The sequence below is a fragment of the Panicum virgatum genome, chromosome 2K (genome assembly GCF_016808335.1).
Source record: "Panicum virgatum strain AP13 chromosome 2K, P.virgatum_v5, whole genome shotgun sequence".
Taxonomy (NCBI): domain Eukaryota; kingdom Viridiplantae; phylum Streptophyta; class Magnoliopsida; order Poales; family Poaceae; genus Panicum; species Panicum virgatum.
Window position 1 is genome coordinate 21,932,360 of NC_053137.1, and position 21,450 is coordinate 21,953,809.

Sequence of the window (21,450 nt, forward strand, 5' to 3'; positions counted from 1 at the left end):
GGTAGAGTAGAGTATAATAGCAAGCCCTCACTGCACATGGCCGTGGTCAGCGCCAGCGGCTCTCCCCATTCCTTCCCCTCGTCACCGTTGCCCCCAGCATCGCCGCCTCAGCCTGACGCTGGGAGGATGTTCATGCGCGGAGGGAGCAGCCGCTCAACCGGTACAAGCAGCAGCAGCAGCAGCAGCAGCCGGAGCGTCAGCCTCAAAGAAATTGCCGAGGAGGCTGCGGTGGTCGACAATGATGGCGGTGGGAAGGTTTATGTGGCCGTTGGGAAGGACTTCAAGGACGGCAAGTCCATCCTCAGCGCGGCTCAGAACCTCGGGCTCCTCGGCAGTGATCTCAACCTTGGCCTGCTGCATGTCCTCCAGCCTGCAGACAGGATTATGAACGGTAAATAAACCATGCATCAACTTTCATTTACTTTAATCTCACTTTGTATCTAGCTCTTGTTCTTTTCTAGAACCTAATTCACATTACAAACACAATAAGGCGGCCCTACTACTATTTTTAAGCCCCAGCGTTATGTCGCTCAATGTTGCAATCACTTCAGAGAGATAATAAGATATATATACTGTTGGTTCTTTTTTTGTGTGGTCAACTAGGCGCAGGGCATTCCCACCTAAAGTTGCTAGTTTCACACAGGCTATGTGCAAAGATTACATACTAACACACACATACTATGAACTTAACAACATCATTACATGTTTTCTCTGTTAATTGCTCTGCAGGATTATGCAAGGTTCCTGCAAGCCAGCTAGAAGAAAAGGAACTCAAAGCATACAGGAAGATTGAGCAGGAGGAGATGAACACACTTCTGAACCAGTATACGACTTACTGCAGGCTGTATCTGAAGGTCGGTCAATCAGTAGTTCTATTTCTTAGATCATTGTGAAGTTTTACTTATCAAAGTTTCTACCTTTAGCTCTAGATACTGGTTAACTTGGGATTATCTCCAGGGGAAAGAACAAAGTTTTAGCTTACCATGTATTTATGTAAGCCTAGTTCAAAAACAAATTTAGTGACACACATGGGAAAAAGAATTTAAATCAACTAGTAATAAAAAATGCGCTAAGCCGACCTTTCTTTTTTATTTTTACCTTTTTCCTTTCTGACAAACCAGGATGGGTTTGTATTACCATTATATGTCATCTCACTAAAACATTAACTTTACAGGTGCAAGCAGAAACACTGGTCATTGAGAAGAACAATGTCGCAAATGGCATCGTAGAGCTAATTAATCAGCATAGCATCACAAAGCTTGTCATGGGAATGTCATCCTTCTCAACGTATGCAGATATGCAATTATTCATATATTACAATGAGGCTTCATCATAAATCATACATAATTTATTCCTAAATTGCACGGATTATAGAAACAAATGCACCAACTTTATTTTATTGGAATATCAGGGCACCATCTGAGTCGTGCAGCTTTTATGTTCGATTGTTAGTAGCTGCATCTTTCACTTTTCCATGTTAATCAGCACTGTCAACAGCTTTTTATTTATAGGAAAGGCAGCATGATTGATAAAGGATAACCAACAAAATGATACTTCTTGCCAAAAGAAAGCATCTACAATAAAATCCAGTGTTTTTTTTCTTGCATACTAGTTACTTGGTACATGGCAATCACAAGGTAGTATTGAATTTCTGATAAGCAAAACATGATTTATTAGTTACCATCAACCCGTTTAAATTAGAGGTGAGCTCTTGCATTTAATGAAGAATACTAAGTTCTTTATGCTGACCATTAATTTCCATGAACAGGAAGAGGAAAGTACCCAAGTCAAAAGTTGCAGCCATCGTGCATCAACAGGCCAAACCTTATTGCCAGATATTCTTCATTTGCAAAGGCTCCCTTGCTTGCACTAGGTATGAACCCTTCATGTGTCCGTGCAGCATGAAGCCAATTATATAACAATCGCAACTCAAGCAACGACCCACCATTATTTTTTGGGCAAACTGGTAAAACAATATTGTTGTGGTTCATCATCATTTTCAGGGATGCAAATCTGGATTCTATAAAAGCTGATTCACCTAGAAGCAGTTCTGCAAGCACTCTGTCAGATGAACCTGAGTTACCTGCAAGATCAGTGTCGCTGCCACCAGGGCATCCTGGTTACATGGGCTCTCCTGATCAACCATTCCTTCCTCGACGGTCAAATTCAGTTAGTTACCCCTCGCCAGTATTGATAGCAAACAATGTGGAGAGGATGTTGCATATAACGCAGCACTCAATACATGTGAAACCAAGAAATTTCTCTCCGAACTCCAGCCACCCAAGCAATGAAGGGTCCTCCTCATCAAGTCTAAAGGATTCGGACAGTATGGATGGATCACCATTACCTGCTTCAGTAGTCAGCTCTGAAGAGCAACAAATGACCACGGTAAGTCAAATCAGATCAAGTAGTCTTTCTAATGCTAAGCTCAAACCAACTGCTATGCCTGCGCGTTAAAAAAAAAAGTTAAATACAAGGTACCCTAGTGCTGCAATGGATCTCAAATAAATAAGTACTGTGTGTCCTAAACTCTACCAGACGATATGTAGATAATTATTCTTAAATGGAGAAATTGCATGTAAACTTCTAGGTAATCATCAAGCCATAGAGATATTTCATATATCTAGATATATGACTGTAACTGTAGATGGATGATCAATCCTCTATGGAGGATCTTGCATGACACATGTACAGGCATAGATTAGCAGTAACAAGATGTATGCATCACTAAAGTACCCAAATCACCAACATGACATTAATGGTGTTAAACCAAAAGACAATAGCTCTGGGCATGACCACGGCCATAAACTAGTTCAAAGTTTCAACTCTCTTTTCTCTGTATTGATAACAAAGCTTCTTGAAGTTTTGGGAATGCTAATAGTCATGAAGTGCTAACGTGTACATGGTTGTAACTCAGAGTTTTACGTGTGGGAGAACTCTCTTGTTATGATTATTGGTGTTGTCTGGTGCCAGAAAACTCACTTTTGTTGAGAACTTAGAATGTGTTGTTTTGCTCTATCATAGATTTGCATGGAAGATTTGATTTATCAGTAAAGATTTTTGCTTTTGTAAAATAGTACTTAAGGTAGTTGGATAATGCCCTCATATTTATTGAACTCAAAGCAGATCATAATCTTTTATAGGTGGAAACTGGTATGCAAAATGAAGTGTTTGAGCAGCTGCAGCAAGTCCGCAATGAGCTGGAACACTCAAGAAAGGAAGCATCTGAGGGCCGGCAGAAAGCCGAAAGGGATCTGTTTGAAGCATCCAGGATGGTATGACCTTTGTTTTTGCTAAAAAATTCTTTTGTTTTTTGTTTTCTTGCTTAATCATACAGTTCTATGCTCACCTTTATCTCTGAATGGAAGCAACCTTTTTTAAAAATGCAAAAGATCCAAGTGTTAGCAAGCTTTATGAGATTTTTTTTTTCTTAAATGGTCAATTGATCTTTCATGTATGAATTTTTTTTTGTGCAGTTCAAGGCACGGGAAAATTCACTCCTCAAAGAAAAAAGGGAGGTAGAGGAAAGATTGGCCAAAGAAAAAGCATTTCTTGAAAAAGAGAACTTTCAGATATTCAATGATCTGCAGAAGGCAAATGAGCAAAGGGCAGAAATGGAGAATAAGCTTCTCCAGACCAACTCTCTGTTGGAACAGCTCCGGCAGCTGCAAGGAGAGCTGCAGCGTGAGAAAGAAGATGCTCTAAGAGAAGCTGAAGAGATGCACAAACTATATGGCAACAGCAATGTTATCTCTGCTGGTCAAGTTTCCTTGTCAGAGTTTAGCTACAGTGAGATTCAAGAAGCTACCAACAACTTTGATGAATCTAGGGAGATTGGGCGTGGTGGATGTGCTAGTGTCTACAAGGGTTTACTCCGCCATACAACAGTGGCCATAAAGAAGTTCAACCGAGAAGGCATAGTAGGAGAGAAAGAGTTCAACGATGAGGTAATTTTTAGCAACTTCAAATGTAAGCTTATTTGCATGGGATGAAATATGTATCTAAACCTGTGATTTTTGTAAATAATACAGGTGGAAATTCTATGTAAGATGAGACATCCGAACCTTGTCATTCTCATAGGAGTGTGCAGAGATCCCAAAATGCTGGTTTATGAATTCTTGCCAAACGGAAGCCTAGAGGACCGCCTCCAGTGCAAGGACCACACCGAGCCACTCCCATGGCGAATGCGCATCAGAATTGCAGCTGACATCTGCACAGCGCTTATCTTCCTCCACTCCAACAAACCAAAAAGCATTGCCCATGGTGATCTGAAACCTGACAACGTCCTCCTTGACGCTAACTTTGTAGGCAAGCTAGGGGACTTTGGTATTTCTCGTTCCTTAAATCTGACAAACACCACTATCACCCCTTACCACAGAACAGACCAAATAAAAGGCACACTAGGGTACATGGATCCAGGGTACATATCTTCAGGGGAGCTCACAGCGCAGTATGATGTCTACTCTTTCGGAGTTGTACTGCTGCGTTTGCTAACTGGCAAGAGCCCCCTAGGCCTTCAGAATGAGGTAGAGGCAGCCTTGAACAGTGGAGTCTTGCATGAAATACTTGACACCTCAGCAGGGAACTGGCCTCCTGGGTTCGCTGAAGAGTTGGCAAGCCTAGCTCTGAAATGTTGTCGGTATGAGAGAAAGGAGCGCCCTGATCTTGCGAAAGAAGCATGGGGTGTCTTGCAAGCTATGATGAATGAACCCACACCCTCTTCATCACTTCCTCTGGAGGCACCATCATATTTCATCTGCCCAATGACACAGGTCAGTTAGCAATTGTTGAAGTTGACTCTATGTTACTGGCCTAAAAAAGTCTCTAGTATTTGGCATTAGTAGAGTAGATGGAAAATAAATCTCCATCTTGCTAGCAAATCTTATAAACGAAGCAACTGAATAATGTCTTGGGACACAAACAATTACTGTGTTTATCATAGTTTAATCACATACAACTCTCACAATTCAGCCACCGCAGGAAGGTTCTATTTCCTTTCAAGTAGGTGGTCTGCATCATAGTCGCATCCACCTGCATTTGTGCTGTACTTTCGGTTCCGACTAATATAACATTGCATAATTGCATTGTTTCAGGAGATCATGCGAGATCCACACATTGCTTCTGATGGATTCACATATGAAGGTGAGGCTATAAAAGATTGGATCCAAAGGGGGCATAAAATGTCCCCCATGACATACCTCGGTTTCGCACACCATCATTTAATTCCTAACAATGCCCTTCGTTTCGCTATACAAGAATGGCAAACAAAACAGCAGCAATAAATTTGAGTTTTTGACCCTACATTTGGTCTGCACTTTATGCCATGTTTCTGGAGCCAAGTGGTTTTAAAGTGTGAATGCATTCTAGCAAGCAGTTTTCGACTTAAGCAGTCAATATTTTTTGGCTTTTTTGGAGCTGGACATAAAGCTTCATGTTCATGCCCCTGTGAGGGCTCACATATTTGGGATGAATTGATATGTAACATAATGTAATATATTAGCAAGGAGATGTAATGTTGGAACTGCCAGTAGATGTGTGTGCCCATTTCTTTCCATATTTGCAAAGCTGCTCACAGAAAATGACCAATTGGATGAATCGAAAGTTTTGGTGGTTAAGTGGGGTAACTGAATACCCACCGGCACGGGTGATTGCTGATCATGCTACTACTTGAGAAATTAACTATGAGAAATGTGATTTTATAGCTAGAAATGCTGTCGTTATTTGATACGCCGTATTCGTGCATTGAAGCTGCTATACCAAAGGGGGCTTCGGTTGATTGTGTGCAGTGCACTGAGAAACAAGTTGGTTTTAACGAGTCAGGAACGGGGATTATTGAGCGCGATTTCCCTCCCCATGGCTTGCTTTCTAGATTAGAAAGCAGAGGAGGTGAGAATCAGTATAAGATTGTTCCATGGAGCGTCGGCACGGAATCAAGTCTACACAAAAGTTAGAAGCAGCGTACCGTCGAACACCTGGCGGGCGGCAGCGTCTTGTCACTCCCCGGCAGATGTGGACGCCCCGCCGCGTCAGATGGAGCAGTGCAAGCCGCCGGAGCTCCGCCCTCGTGAAGTAGTAGCCATCCGTGCCTCGGAGAGGGAGGGGCCATGCGGGGTGGGCGGTTGGGGGAGGGAGGCCGGCGGTGACATCCATTGCTTTTGACCGTTGGGACTCGGGAGAAGATGGGTTGCTGATCTCCGGCTAGAAATTTTTAGGGGAATTGGTGTTTTTACCCGACTCTAAAAGTTAATTGAGATTTTACTCCTACTTTCCGCAACTTTATGTTTTTACCTCTGTTTGTTTGCCTCTTCTAACTCTGTTGGTGAGATCTCAAATGAAAGAATTAAAAAATAGAAAATCTTTCGTAATAACGTGGAAAGACAACAATAATACTCTTATCCCTTCACCTCTTCCGAACTCTCTCTCCATCCCAGGTCCCAACGGACGCGGATTCAATGTCACAACGTAACTGACGAAAGAGGGCAAAAAAAAAAAATCGGACGCGAACAGCAAAACGAGTCTTGTGATACAGTGTCCCGATGTAGTACTGTAGCACCAGCGTAGTACAGTGACAAAACAGTGCTCAGAACAGTACTGAAACTACTGTCCATGTGTTACTGTTTATCACTGTGTGTGCGATCCCATCCATCCTTCCAGATCGGACAGCTCTCACCCCTTTCACCTCTCTCTGCAAAAAATCACGGTAGCAAGTGCACTGCAGAAGCTATTGTAGCACATGTCCGGTTTGGTACTGTAGCACACATATTGCTCATCCGGATCCAGCTGTTGACCTTGTAATGGACGGTTGTCAAAATGTGGTAAGTCGCCGCTACAGTACTCAGTCAAGTCCATCCGAATCTGGTTCCAACTCCCCCTCTCTCCCCTCCCATTTGTTCTCGATCTGTGAGTGATTCCACCGGCAGAGGCAGCGCCAGGCCATTGGCAGCAGCTCCAGCAGCGACGGCTCCAGGGCAGGCCAGGGACGGCCGCGAGCGCACGGGCCCGGCCGGAGGCGCCGGCGCAGGTGCGCGGCCCAGCCAGGGCACTGCCGCTAGCGTGTGACACGAGCGCCGTGGAGCTGGAGGCCGGCAGCGAGGTGGAGGCGTAGGGGCCGACCGCGATGCGACCGGCTCCTGGGCGCGGCTGACTAGCGGGCCGGCATGGCGCGTAGGGGCAGAACGATCTCTCATGACCTCGGCTCCGCGTGCTCATCCGCTTGCATGCACATCGACCAGCAAAGCTCCGAATACCTAATCCAAGTATGGCGTGGACTCAAGGGACGGGGGTTGCAGGAACAGGCGTCGCGCGGCAAAGACGACAGTGGCCGTCGCATCCGCTTTTTTTATTTTTGCTTTTTGGCCCTTCTCGCGAAAGAAATTCACAAATAGACCCATGGCGAAACGTTTTCTGGATCTGGACCCTAGGGTCGCTGCTATAGTTGGCCAAACGGGCCGGCCCGGCACTACACGGCACGGGCACGGCCTGGCACGGCACTAAACGGCACGGCACTAAGTGGCACGGTTGATTAACCGTGCCGTGTCTGTTAGTGCCGTCGTGCCAGATGCCAGGCACTAGCACGACACGGCTATCATGCCGTACCAAGGGGCACGTTAGTGCCCCGGCCAGCACTAGCACGGTAGTGCCGAAAACACTCATTCAACTCAGAAATTGTAGTAGATTCAAACAAGCACATAATTTAACTCAGAAAACTCAGCACAAGATCTAACAAAAGATAAATTTTATTAGGAGCTTGTGCAATGGTGCCTCATTAAAAACCTCTCTAGATAAAACTCACCCTTGTGAGAAACTCTAGAGAGGGAAAAAGAGTACAGCCAAGCTCCAATAATGTTCATTACATCACAGTCCAATACTTAAAGTTCTAGAGTGTCCATAAGTCCTAAATATTACAGCCCATTATATGAATGATCACTAATCAAGATAAAGTTCTTCAAAAGCTTGTTCAAGCTCCTTGTCTTCCACATTCTGTTGCAGCCTTGCTTCTGCAGCCTCCCAGTCCTTGATGCAGGTCAGCATCTCCACCATTTCAGGCTTCAGATTCCTTCTTCGCTCCTCGATGATCCTGCCAGTCATACTAAAAGTGGATTCTGAAGATATGGTAGAAACAGGAACAGTTAAGATATCTTTAGCCATGATTGAGAGTACTGGGTATGTAAGTTTGTGCTGATGCCACCAGTTCAAGATGTTGAAGTCATCAGTTAGATGGTTGACAGTGTCACAGTCCAAGTAGGACACAAGTTCAGAAGCATTGGAAGCTGAAGCTGATGACCTTACCGCATGCAGCAGAGAGGTAGCAGATGTATCTCTAGACATGTTAAGAGTACCAGGCAAGCTACCAGAAACCAAACCAGCAGCACCATCATCATCATATATTTCATCCCAAGCAGATCTTGACTTACCAGACAGGACAGGAGGGTCAGTCCTCCTCAACCTAACAGCACCATATTTCTCTTCATACTTATTGTACACATTAGTAAGTCTAACTCTAGTGCCAACCAAATAAGTAGAATAATCAATACTGGTGAGACCACCTAACCTTCTAAGCACCCTAGTAAAACCTTTCATTTTAGCTCTTGGGTCCAAGATGAATGCAAAAGAGTACAGTAAAGGTATGTCCCTCCAGTACTTATTATATTTGTCTATCATAGGTTGCACCACAGATCTGATGTGTATATCATTAGCATAATTTTTTAGGTGCAGAGAAATCTTAACAAAATAATGAATCATAAGTGGAGATGTAGGATAGTACACACCAGACAATGTAACTGTTGAATCATAAAACAGCTCAAGAAATGATAAAACTTTTTGTGCAATCATCCAATGCTCATCAGTTAACAGAAATGGCTCACCTTCAGACCTAGGATACTGAGCTTGGATGAAAGTAGTGAAAGGAGACTTATGAGGAAACAAATGTTTAAGCATTAGGTAGGTAGAATTCCACCTAACCTCCATGTCCAACTGAAACTTTCTAGGCCTAACACCAGTTGCAATGCAGTAACTTTTATATGCAGCAATTCTTTGATTAGATGAATTTAAGAATGATATTGCAGTTCTAAATGTTTCTATCAAAGGCTTGAGAGTAGTTAAGGCCTCTTTGACAATCAGATTGAGAATATGACATGCACACCGCTGATGCAAGAACATAGAATTAACAGAAGATGATGCAATGTCATTACATGATGCATACTCTGGTTCATCAGTAACATCAAAACCAGGGTAGTGAGACAGGATAGGTTTCAATTTTAGCATGGCTGAAGCATTAGATGATGCATTGTCTAAAGTAACAACAAACACCTTATCAGTCAAACCATAATCAGCAAGAACAGATGCTACACGGTCAGCAATATATTTGTCCATTGTGGGACACATCAATAAGAGCTAGACCAAGAACCCTCTTCTCTAATTGCCAGTCAGAGTTTATGTAGTGAGCAACAACACTGAGGTAATCCTCTTTGGCATTACCAGACCAAATGTCAGAGGTTAGACACACACAATTAACAGAAGTACCAAAAGTCTCAACAAGTTTAGCCTTGCAATCAGTGAAGTACTTCTGTATGTCTCTAGTGGTGGTTTGCCTAGACACTCTAGCATATTTAGGATTGTGAGCAGTTTTAATGAACTCTTCAAAAGCCTCAGATTCACCCATAGAGATAGGAACATCAAGTCTAGCAATCAATCTAACCAGTTGAGTACGAGCAACCAGAGGACAGTAGTCCCAAGTACGCATACTACCATCAGGATTAAAAAGATTTGAGACTGAGACATGCGAGTTTTTTCACGCCTCTTAACACAAGAGGCAATGTGGCGTGAAAGATGACCAGTGCCACCACTAGAAAAACCAGAGTAGATCTTAGAGCAATGTAGGGACCTACCTCCATACCTGACGGTCTTACCATCAGCTGTGGTTTTGAACAGCTTCTCGAAATCATCCCAAACAGGAGAGGTAGAGGGACGTGAGCGCTTGGCGCTGTTACCGTCTGGGGGAGGTGCACCGCCACAGGCAGGTACAGCAGGGCCATCATCATCGACGTTGATGGGATCATCAGCACCAGGGCCGAACAAGGCATCACGGTCCTCGCGCAAGTCATCCTCGTCATCATCTCTGGCCATCCCGCACAATCGCCGCTCCTCGTTCTCGGTCACACCGAGCTCTACCGTCTCGTCGTCAGATCCGGCCATCGTCACTCGCCAGTGACCTGGTTCCTCAATAGCTGCATAGATCAAGACCTGGGTTAGGGAAAGAACATAGATCTAGTCATCTAGGGTTAGGGTAAGAGACTCACCTTTGTAGCCGGAGCACCAGGTACACCGGCGAGGTTGATGAAGCACGGATCTAGCCCCCCGGCCCTGGTTCCTCGACGGATCTCGTCTACATCTACAGAAAAAGGTGAGGAGAATGAGAGATCGAGAGGCCGAGAGCGTCTGTGCGAGAGCGAGATGAAAGGATAGAGGTACTTACGCGAGATCCGGAGCACCAGAGTCCGGCGGCGGCGACGGCGAGGAGGATGACAACGAGAAGAGGATGCTACATCGTCTGTGCGAGATCAAGACGATGGGTCTAGATGGCCGTGCCGTCTGCTAGTGCCGGCCCCGCACCCCGACCTTCGCCCTCTGGGGCTCTGAGCTACTCACCGGAGCTCGGGAAGAGGAGAGGAAGATCGAGGAGAGGACGAGAGGCGAGAGGGTGAGAGACTGAGAGGCGAGAGTGCGAGAGCGAGACGAGCGGCGGCCGGCGGAGGGAGAGAAATGATTAGGGTTAGGGTTGGGGTTGGGAGGGGGAATGGCCGGCGCTAGGCCTTATATAGCCCTCCCCCCCAACGGTCAGATCGCCCCGCAACGGGCAGATCCAACGGTCGAGGGGGGCGCGGGGGGAGGATGGCACTGGGCCGGACGGGCCTCCGTCGTGCCAAATGGGCCGAGGCCGTGCCTCCCCGTGCTGGGCCCTTAGCCGGGCCGTGCCCGTGCTAGTGCCGCGGGCCGAGATCGCGGCCCAGGCACGGCCCGGCCTCTGGCACGGGCACGGCACGGGCCCGTGGGGTAACGGGCCGGGTCAGTGCCGTGCTTTTTCGGACCGGGCCCGTGCCGGCCCGCTGGGCCCGTCCCGTTTGGCCAACTATAGTCGCCGCCACATGTCATGGCGCCGAGCTTTAACGTCTTGGCACCGTGGGCCATGGCGCCAAGCTTGCTACCAGCGTGTCCCTAGCTTCGACATGGCTATCGACGTGGCTTAATACCTCGGCGCCAAAGACCACGACGCCGAGCTCGGCGCCAGGTTCCATGGCGCCGAGCTTGGCGCCCTAGATCTTGGCACCGAGGGTAAATATTTATACTGCCCACCTTTCTTCCCCGAGCTTCCATCCATTGTTTCTCCACCTTCTCGGTTTCTTTCTCAACTCCCACTCGCGGAACCCTATGAATCGAGAAATTTGACCTTGGAAACTCCGATTGGACCCGCAGATTTGCAAGAGCAAGGTATCCTCTATCCCCTCCATTATTTTCACGCATCGGTTTGGTATACGAAAGGTGTATTATTGAAATCATTGTTCGTCATTTGGCGCACCATACTATAGCGCCAATGTCTTCGTCAGGATCAACCTACATTCCATGGAGCAAGTGTAAAGCCACCATACCCGAAGGAATTGATGTGCCAATGTGCTTCTGCAGTTCGTTGTGCAAGTTCATGCAATCTGAGGTTTTAGGAGATGACTACGGCATGAGGTTCTTTATGTGTGAGAACTACGAATATGATCCACCTAAGCGATACGGCAAAGACCGGGCTAAGGTAGCATGACAACAGACGCGCTTTTTCTTTATGATCTAACATTATGTTATGATTCTAACTTTTGTTGGACAAAGTCTCCTCCGCCTTTTTGTGATTTTATGCAGTGGTTTGACACCATGCAGTTGGAGTAGGCAAAGGACTTTGTGGAACGACAAGCAAGGTGGGCTGCAGAACATTGGCGCCGAATGAAGCACGAGGAACAGCAAGAGCAGAAGCGCAAGAAAGAGCAAGAAGGGATCCGCAAGAGGATGGAGGAGGTGGATCGTAAGGTGGCGGCGGAACGAGAAGCTGACAGGGAGAGAAAGCGAGAGAGGGCATGCCGTGCGAAGGAAGCCGGCCCCGAAGCAATTAGGAAGGGCAAATATCCTCGGTGCACTCAGTAGACTAGTACCATGTAATCCCAGCATTTTACATTCCCTAAGGCATGGTAAGTTTAGATACAACAAGAAATTATCTTGTCGTGTGCACATGCCACTGCAGTTAGTTATTTATGTTTTCAGTTGAGAGCTTGACTCTGTGTGTTGTAACTTGTACCATTAATTTGCAGTGCTAGCCGGGAAGAAAACTTTGAACTTGTCTTTAATATTTTCGGAACTTTTCAAGTGACTATAATGCTCTGAACCACACATTAAATATAACGGTAAGAATTAAGAACTAAGAACTGCATTACACAATCTAAACCGGAGGGATTACATCATAATACAACGGTAATGAAACACACATCACACATGCATTGGCATGGCAGAACCCGTTGCAAACTACGGTAAACAGATTCTGAATTAACCTAACACGCCTTAGGTAATTGAAGAAAATACAACAAATACAATGATGCAGCATGTCACTAGCACTAGGGTAGTCCTAGTAGCCGTACCCTCACATAGCAAACTGCGTTGAGCCTTCTCCACAGTATCCACCCATTGCAGGTGCTTCAGGCGGTGGTGGCGGAGGCGTAGGGCCCTTCTTCTTATGACAAGGGCAGTTGCAGTAAGGAATATTGCATGGTTCATCCTGTGAAGCGGCCGCATTGCTGGTATCATCATCTTCGTCGTCTTTGTTACCCTCGCTCACTTCCTCATAATGGTTCACCTTGCATTCCAGATCAAAGATCTTTATCTGGAGGTACTCGATGAACTCCTGAACTGAATCAATTGGTGCAAACCACAGTTTTCTGGAGCCTCGAAATACTGCAAAACAGATTTCATGTTAGGTGTGTCAATGAAAATAAAAAAATGAAACAACCGAATATTACCCATGCGTGTGGGCATTTGAAGAAACGCCGACCGCCATCCATCCCGTCGGTGCAAATCTGCACTAAGCAGTCTTCACCATGTCTGCATTTTGGCCACGGTTCTCTATGGTCATCGTATCGTCTAAGAGGAGTTTCATTGGTGAATTCACTCTTGTGTTGTGGTGGAAACTCAAACACTGGTTCCGGAAAGGAATCAGGTCCAAGAGGCCCGTCCCATATTATGGGATTTCCCTTTCTTCCCCCTTTTGCTTTCCCAAAACCGTAGTAATTCTTCCCGCTAGACTCACCTCCAAACATTGGGTATACAATGAGCTTCGGTGTTTGAGTGCTGCTGGGAGTTCACCAACTTGGGAGTACTTATAGGTGCACAAAGTTCTGATTCCCGGAGTGTGGAGTGTAAAGGCGCCTGAAATGCCTAGATGACAACACACTGAAAAGCCTAGATGACAACACACTAGGGTGTCCGCGCCAAGGCTTGGCGTGCGAGCTACAGTGTCAATGTCGTGCATGCACAGAGTTGCAGCGAGTAGTGTGTAGCCTTTTCAGTGTCCGATCATCTATGGCGAGGACGAGGGGCCTTTTCTAGAACCACGTTTGTTCCAACGCATACTAGAATCGGCAATGTATACCGGACACGTGTATGCTGGCCACTGACCTTCATCTAGGTACGGCTCAAAACGGGGTGCCCATATATGGACCATGCTGTCAACACTTAGCTCCCATGGTATCTTGCTCTCGAAGTTATAGTTTCGGTGCCTGGCGGCCGCCACAAAGTGAGAACACGGAAAGTGGAACTGTCTAGGTCTCCCACAAGTGCATGAGAAATCAATCAATATAACAACATAGCTCCTTGAAGGCAGATACTCTCCATCCGTAATAGACAGTAATACTAATTAACTACTAACCAATTTTTCACTTAATACTAATTAATTACTATCTTCTTCACTACCGAAAGTACTAAAATTTCTACATTGCTATCTTTTTCAGTACCAAATTCAATACTAAAATCTCTAACTAAATTACCAAATCAAGAACAAACAAGTATATTTTAAAAGAAGGAAAAATTTCTCACCTTCAAGCACTGGCAGCCGGTCTGCGAATCCCGGGGCACGACGCGGCGCAGGAGGCCGGGGATGCCGCGGCCGGCCCCCAAGCCGCCGACCAGAGGCGCGCCTCCACCTCCCCGCGGCCGGCCACCACGCCGGCGAGCAGAGATGGCCCTCCGCCGTGGCCGCCCCCCACGCGGCGGCAGGGGTGCAAGGCCGCGCAGGACGGCACCCCGTGGCTGGGAGGGACGCCGCCGGCCAAGATGAGTCGGCGCAGGCGGCGTGGGAGGCACAGTGGACGGAGAGGGCGGGCGGCGTGCGAGCTTCGGTGCGGCGGCGCGGCAAAGGAAGGGCGATGCGAGAGAGAGAGAAGAGATGGAGCGGGCGCGGCTGAGGAAGAAACGACGGCCCAGTATAGCGGACCTCGGTGCCAAGATCTATGGCGCCGAGGTCGGCGCCAAGATCTGTGGCGCCGAGGTCGCCACATCAGCTGCCAGCTCGGTGCACATGTGACATTGGTGTTGAAATCTCGGCACCATGGGTCACGGCGCCGAGACGTTAAAGCTCGGCGCCATAGCCTGTGGCGCCGACCCCCTGGGTCCAGAGACGGAAAACGTTTTGCTGGGGTCTATTTGTGAATTTCTTTCGTGCCTAGGGCTAAAAAGCAAAAAAGGCGGCCGTCGCATGCAGCAGCGAAATCTTAGCCATGTTCGCTGGCAATGGCTTATAGAGCAATTTCACAGAGAGAGCAATCTCGTTCAAATTCTTGTCAATTTGTTAATCGAGAAATGCTACAGTCGTTGTTATGTTGAAGATCAAGGATGAATGGGGTACAATAGGATAAAATTACAGTGTTTACAAAAAAAAATATGAGCAAAAATGCAAGGGTGAACTTGTCTTTTACTAGTCTATCTCACACCGTTAAGTTCTTTTAACGGAGTAGGGGTAAACTCTCTCTTCGTTTTCATAGAATAGAGGTAAAATCAAAAAGGTCGGAAAAGTTTGAGTAAAATCACAATTCGTGGTCAAAATAGGGATAAAAACGCAATAGCCCCAAATTTTTACAGTATTAAGATCCATCTGCCCCCAGCTGACAGGTGGGACCGATCCCCTTCGACCTACCGTGGCGCGTATGGATCCCGTCCCACCAAAGCCATGCTTGCTGCTACTGCCGTTGCTGTGTTGCCGTTCACTTGTGCCAGCCAATCAGCCACCAACATGGCTAACATTGGAAATGTACACTTCCAGTTTGGAGCCTGGCAGCCTGCACTGTGCTCCGGTTCCTTTGTTGCAGCTGTTCAGATTTCCTAGTGGATCGGTGAATCAATGGTGATCCACAGTTCCACACATGAGAGGACATGTTTAATTTTTAAAAGAATTTCTACAGTACCCATCTCCTTACGACAAATCCTGGCCGGAAAATCAAGTCTTGATTAGGTCACGCCATCTGAATTTTCACATACTAACGATCAGATTCGACCCCTGCCTCGCATCGACTGTTTAGCTGCAGCTTCCTCCGGGTATTCTAGAGCCATCACGAACTCCCTCGAATCCAGTGAGGAGACATCACTAGCGGCGTGACGTCGATGAGCCGAGCTCCCCCGCTGCAGCCTTGCGCCCGAACCTGTCGCCCTCGCCTGCGCAATATACGTTGAGGCCAATGCTGTGGTCGTCATGTGCGGTAATCTTCGGCGCGTCACAGGCTCACGGCGGCCGCCAACACCACGCCCGAGCACCCGCTGCTTGCTCTGCTCTGCTTTGCTCCGGCATCTTGGATACCACGCCTGAGCACCCGCTGCTTGCTCTGCTCTGCTCACTCAGCCGCCGCCCGCCACCCTCTTCCCCACCACATCGGCCTCCACCACGCTCCCCGCCGTGGCGCCTGGCGCGCGGGACGGTTGCCGACGGGCCTAGCAGGGCCTCAAGCCCTCAAGCGCAGACAACCATTTTATGATTTTGGTTTTTTTCCTTAACCAAAGAATTTAAAATGAATATATCAAAGACCGTTTTATTGGTATAGACAGCGAAAACACTAAGATAGACGCGGCAACGCCGCACTAGGATTTTCTAGTCAGATCGGATCTTCAAACATATACATTGAGTATTAAATGCAGTTAAAAAAATAATTTATTACACAGTCTAACTATAAACGACGAGACGAATTTTTTAAACCTAATTAGTCTATAATTAGACATTAAAATAATAATAATGAAAGTTATAGGGTATCAAAATTCAAAAAATTTCGGTAACTAAACAATGTTCACTATGTTTTGTGATACATTTTACGGCACATTGGTTTCCAAATTGATGTAATTTTGACTAGAAAGTTGATACTTCGCTTCATGGACTCACCATTCCATGCAAGAGGTAAATCCACCTTGTTGTGACCTGGCAACCAAACACACTGAGCTTGCATGTTTTTAAACTAGGGCGCTGGTCCATCCATGTAGCCGAACTCTCTCTCCCGGCAACCTGGCTGGATTGAACCGAGTATCCAAACACGAGGATCTTACATGTGTCAGACCTGGCTAGCGGAGGGCATGGCTCCTTGGTGCGAGCCAGGTTGCGTTGGGAAGGCAACCAATCACACCTATAGTATTTGTTTGAGTTCTTTTCCTTCAGGCTCACTGGCTCAGCTAACCGAGGCCGAGCAGTGTAGCTGCAACATTCATTCAGTAGTCGGCTTATTAGCAGCAGATATATTATAGAGGAATGCTAGAGATAGGGTGTCCAACGGATCGGACCCCCTTCCCACCATCCAAACCGGCTCCTAACGCTATGGATTAAATTAGTCGGGCCGCTTTAACCCCATATCGTCTTTCTTCCGCGTCCTGCCGCTCGCTCGCCTCGCAGACGTGCGTACCCACACCCAGCGCACGTGGCTCTCCACGACCTTGTTGTGTGCTCCTCCTTCCCTATGACCGATGCTCCTACTTCCCCTTAGCCGACGAGAAGGGCGCCGGTGGAGGACACTAGTGACCCCCATCACATTGCGGAGAAGGGGAGTTCCGCCAAATCGACCCCCTCCGGTGAGCTACTCTTCAATTCTCTGCGGCTACGGCTTCACCTCGTCCTCCTTATAGATTTGAACCCCCACCCCTCCCTTTTGCTGCCTTGCAGGACCTTCTGGCGACGAGCTCCGCCGCCACCGTCGGTCGTCCGTGGAACGCCCTCCCACGCCCCCACTGTGTGCCTCACCGCGCCTCCACACAGCCCCTACGCGCGACGACCGAAAGGGCCGTGCGAATTTCCCGTGCCTACTTTCACGCGCGCACACACGCCATCAGCTAGCCATGGAGAGCAGGCCATGACACGGCAACAAGTAAGGGCATCGCGGCAACAAGAGTTCAGTTACGAGAGACGGAAATCTCAAATTTGAATGGGACTCTTACAGTGATAATATATTCTCCAGAAAGAAACTGAGGTTGAACAATAGAAGCTTCGTCCAAGCAAGTTATGTCACTTGTCCTGACTTCACTTGCACTGGGTTCTTCTCGCCGGGAGTAAACTGCCGGACCATATATTAATGGAGAAGAAGAAATACAGAAACGAAATATAAAAGGTGTTGCTGTCTTGTTGAATGTTTCCACTGCTAAAAAATCTCTCATTAGTACCGGTCGGGAACCCCCGGTTTGTACCGGTTTCCCGACCGGTACCGCTCCTCCGGTACTAAGTGCACGCGCACATAGTACCGGTCAGCTGGCCCGGTACTAAACGGCCCATTTATTACCGGTTGGTAACACCAACCGGTACTAAACTACTGGCCACGTCAGCAGCTAGGCCGAGCAGTTTAGTACAGGTTGGTAATACCAACCGGTACTAAACGATTTTTTTTTGATGCTTTATATTTGTTCTCTTTTCCTTTCAATTTTAATTAATTAGTATTAGTAGTCGTACTCGCAGCGGTTTGTGTATTCGTACTCGTATCTAGAATTCGTATTTGTATATGGAGCAAAGCAAATAAAAAAAATTATATACATACATGGATAAAAGAATTGTTAGAAATTATATACATACATGGATAAAAGACAATAATATTTATAAGTATGAATTCTCATAAGTTTTTTCCGACAAATTCTTCAATAATTCTAATCATCTGCATCGTCATCGGCACCGGCATCCTTCTTGCGGCGTTTGTTGAGTTTATCAGCTCGAGCCACACTTATCCTTGGATCGGAATGAAATTCACCTTTTGGATTTATCACCTCATCCAACAGGAATCCACAGAGTGCTTCTTGAATTGCCCTGATTCTTTCCGGTTCGATGAGGTTCTCTTTCAGTCTCCAAATCTGTCAACAACAAATAAACACCAATAGTTTAATTTAGTATCTGCATGGAATTAGATACAAGAAATTGTTACTAATGTTATATGGACTTCGAAGTTTTCTTGTGTCACCCTCTTGGTATCTCTGCAAAAAAGTGCATGTGCTCACATACGTAGTATCCGCAGATGTTGGTTCCTTGTTTCTGTCTCAAACACTATATACATATATACATATATACATGTTATGAAATATTCATGCTATTTGAATAAATGAAAGTAGATGTGCGATATTCGTACCGGCTTGTTATAGTTGAATTCAAACTCAGTCGGTGTTGACGCGACTCCTAATTGTGTTTTGAGGAACCGAGACCATGCCCTTTGCATGATGTCTACGAGATTTTGATATAATTCTGGTGGCTTATTCAAGGAGTCCCACACAGTAACTCGGGACCGATCGATTTCGATCACAAGTAGGATCCAGTGGAAACTGTTGATACATACATATGGATACAAGAAATGTTAGATATATATACTTATTGGCTAGTTGAAGTGACTCAAAAAGTGAAAGGACTCACTTGAAGTTGTACGGCAACAGAATGAATGTGCGATCGTGCTGCCCTTCCAAGGACATGACTAAATTATTTTCGGTCCGATTAGGATATTGGGGTACACACTCCTCATGTATAACATTCGGATCTATGAAGCCAACGTTGTAAATCCCGCTCTTCCGGCATTCTTGCATTTTCATCCTGCACGATTACAAATAAAAGGAGGGAATGAGAAATCTAAACGACTTAGTAGAGCTAGAGTATACAATTGACAGAAAACACTTACATAGACCATACACTGACGAGGGACTTGTCTAGGGCGTCTTGATGGAATAGAAACAAAAAATGGTCAAAATCAATCCAAATGTCATCCATTCCCCGATAGAAATACATGTTTAATTCGAGCAGCTAGCATTATATACCCCTCTGCACATGCTTTCAAGTACCACTGTTGTAACTCACGCATTCTTGTTGGTAGGGTGTCAATCAACTCTGGCCACATCAGAGGTTCCCCCCAGTACAAATGGCTTTCTTCCTGCCCCTTGGTGAACCGGGATTTTTTTCTGACCTAGGAGCTGAGCTTTTGTGAGGTTCGTTTCCTTGACAAACTCAGCAGTAGCTTCATCCTCTTTTGAAAGCACTACTAGAGGGGGTACGCTTTGTTTGGGTTGTTCGCCGAGCTGGGGGACTTGGTTGTACCTCCAATTACTCTTCTTCTCCCATGATTTTGTAATCGAGCGGTCGTAGTCCGACATCAGTGGAGGCTTTGGTTGGCACATCATGGATAGATAGAATTTCTTCGCTGCCGGATCCACTGGTTCCTTTGGCGGAGGCTTCTTTGGCTTCAACTGCTTGCGCACGTCTTCTTGCACCCAAGCATCCAATTCCTCTGGAGTCATTTCGTAACCTGACTTCTCTGGCGCGGGCTTCTCTTTCTTCTTTCGTTCTTGGGTCTTCTTATATCTTGGAGGTGGCGGTGGCGGCACCCAAGCAGATTTCTTCTTCTTTGCGGGGCGAGGAGATGGCGGAGGCGGACTAACACTAGGCTCCCCGGAAGCGGCCGGTGACGGCGATGGACTAACGCTGGGGTCCTGGGCTGCGGGTGGTGACGGTGGATCCACACTGGGCCTCGGAGACCCTTGAGCAGCAGGCGGTGACCTCGGAGACGGGCTAGGATCCCTTCCTGCAATTTTTATGTACTGTTTTTTCCAACAGATCCAAGTGTGGAGGGCCTGTCCTAGTTCCTCTTCTCCATTGCCTCCAGGGATCTCGAGGTCGAGGTCTTCCCATCATTTCTCGACACGGTCAGCCATGACTCTAGCATATCCTTCTGGAATCGTCATGCCATGGATTGTCCCGCCTTGAACAGGGACTTCAGCAACCCCGTGAGCGACTACTTTTAGTTTTTTCCTTAGCGGAAATAGAAGTTCACAGGGGGTCCTCACGGCGATGTCGTCCACAGGGTAATGTTCCGCAACCGTTTCCTCTCAATCTGCGGCTGGGTGTTCCGTTGAAGTGTCGCTACTACGACGCTGCGAGCCGACGGGGCTAGTCTCCAGCTGAGCCGTTGATCTGGCTTCTGGTGGCTGCTATTGGCTAGCTGTAAGTGCACCTTCGATCGAAGCAACCCGTTCTTCTAGGGCACGCACCTTCTCTGCTACTTCAGCCTTTCTTCTCTGTCGGCTTCGATATGTCTCTATGTCGCCACTGAAGCCATGCTTCCATGGAACTACGCCCATGCCTCACACACGCCCTGTGTGTTCTGGTGTGCCAAGAGCATACGTCAGCTCGTCTTTCTCTCTGTCTGACTTGAAGCTGCCTTCGGACACGGCCTTTAGTGCCACATCGAGCCTGTCGGCCGCTTCCCTTATGGCATCGCTAGTGACGAACGACCCATCGTCCATATTCAATGAGCATCCATGAGCATAGAAGTAATGTTTTGCTCGCAACGGCCAGTTGAAAGTCGCTGGTACAATTCCTCTGGCAACGAGATCATCTTCCATCTTCTGCCATTTCGGAATTGCCGACGCATATCCTCCTTGCCCAAGATGATGGAAGTGCTTCTTTTTGCTCGCATTCTCCTTGGCTTGGGCTGTCTTCTTCTCGCTATCCTCGGACGACTTGTACTGCACGAATGCCTCCCAATAAGGACGTTGATTCTTGAAGTTTTTCTCGAAGTCCGGCATGAGTCCCTTTTTAACATAATCTTTGTTCAAATTTTTCTTGAACGTCTGAAAAGCAATAGCCATCTTCTTCATGACCCAATCCTTAAACAGCTGTTCTTTGTCCTCCGGAAAGGTGAAGTGCCGTTTGACATCTGCCCATAACATTTCTTTCTCGGTCTTGGGAACGACGTCAGTATCGATATCTGTGGCTTTACTTTTCTTCCATAGCTTGAAGCTAATGGGAATGTGGTCCCTGACATAACGTCCACATTGATTCACCACCGTCGTCTTCACACCCTTCGGAGACTTTGGTTCACCGTCAGGATGCAATGAAGTGATAATAGTGTGCCCCTCCATGATTTTCTTCGACCCTCGTTTCCG

At 46.9% G+C, this 21,450-nt stretch overlaps 1 protein-coding gene and 1 long non-coding RNA gene across 2 annotated transcripts; one reads left to right on the forward strand and one right to left on the reverse strand.

Annotated features, from left to right (window-relative positions):
- Window positions 1-5,552, forward strand: LOC120671616 (U-box domain-containing protein 33-like). Its single transcript, XM_039952006.1, has 9 exons — window positions 1-391; window positions 730-854; window positions 1,175-1,287; window positions 1,769-1,873; window positions 2,004-2,388; window positions 3,144-3,275; window positions 3,477-3,947; window positions 4,032-4,772; window positions 5,094-5,552. Exons 1-9 carry the CDS (start codon window positions 37-39, stop codon window positions 5,280-5,282), a joined length of 2,616 nt encoding a protein of 871 aa, XP_039807940.1. The 5' UTR covers window positions 1-36; the 3' UTR covers window positions 5,283-5,552.
- LOC120671620 lies at window positions 230-6,403 on the reverse strand. The gene is made up of 5 exons (XR_005673701.1): window positions 5,963-6,403; window positions 4,065-4,756; window positions 2,084-2,365; window positions 1,783-1,963; window positions 230-370 (listed from the first exon to the last, which is right to left on the reverse strand). It is a non-coding gene; the product is annotated as an uncharacterized LOC120671620 (long non-coding RNA).
- Window positions 6,404-21,450: the final 15,047 nt, after the last annotated feature.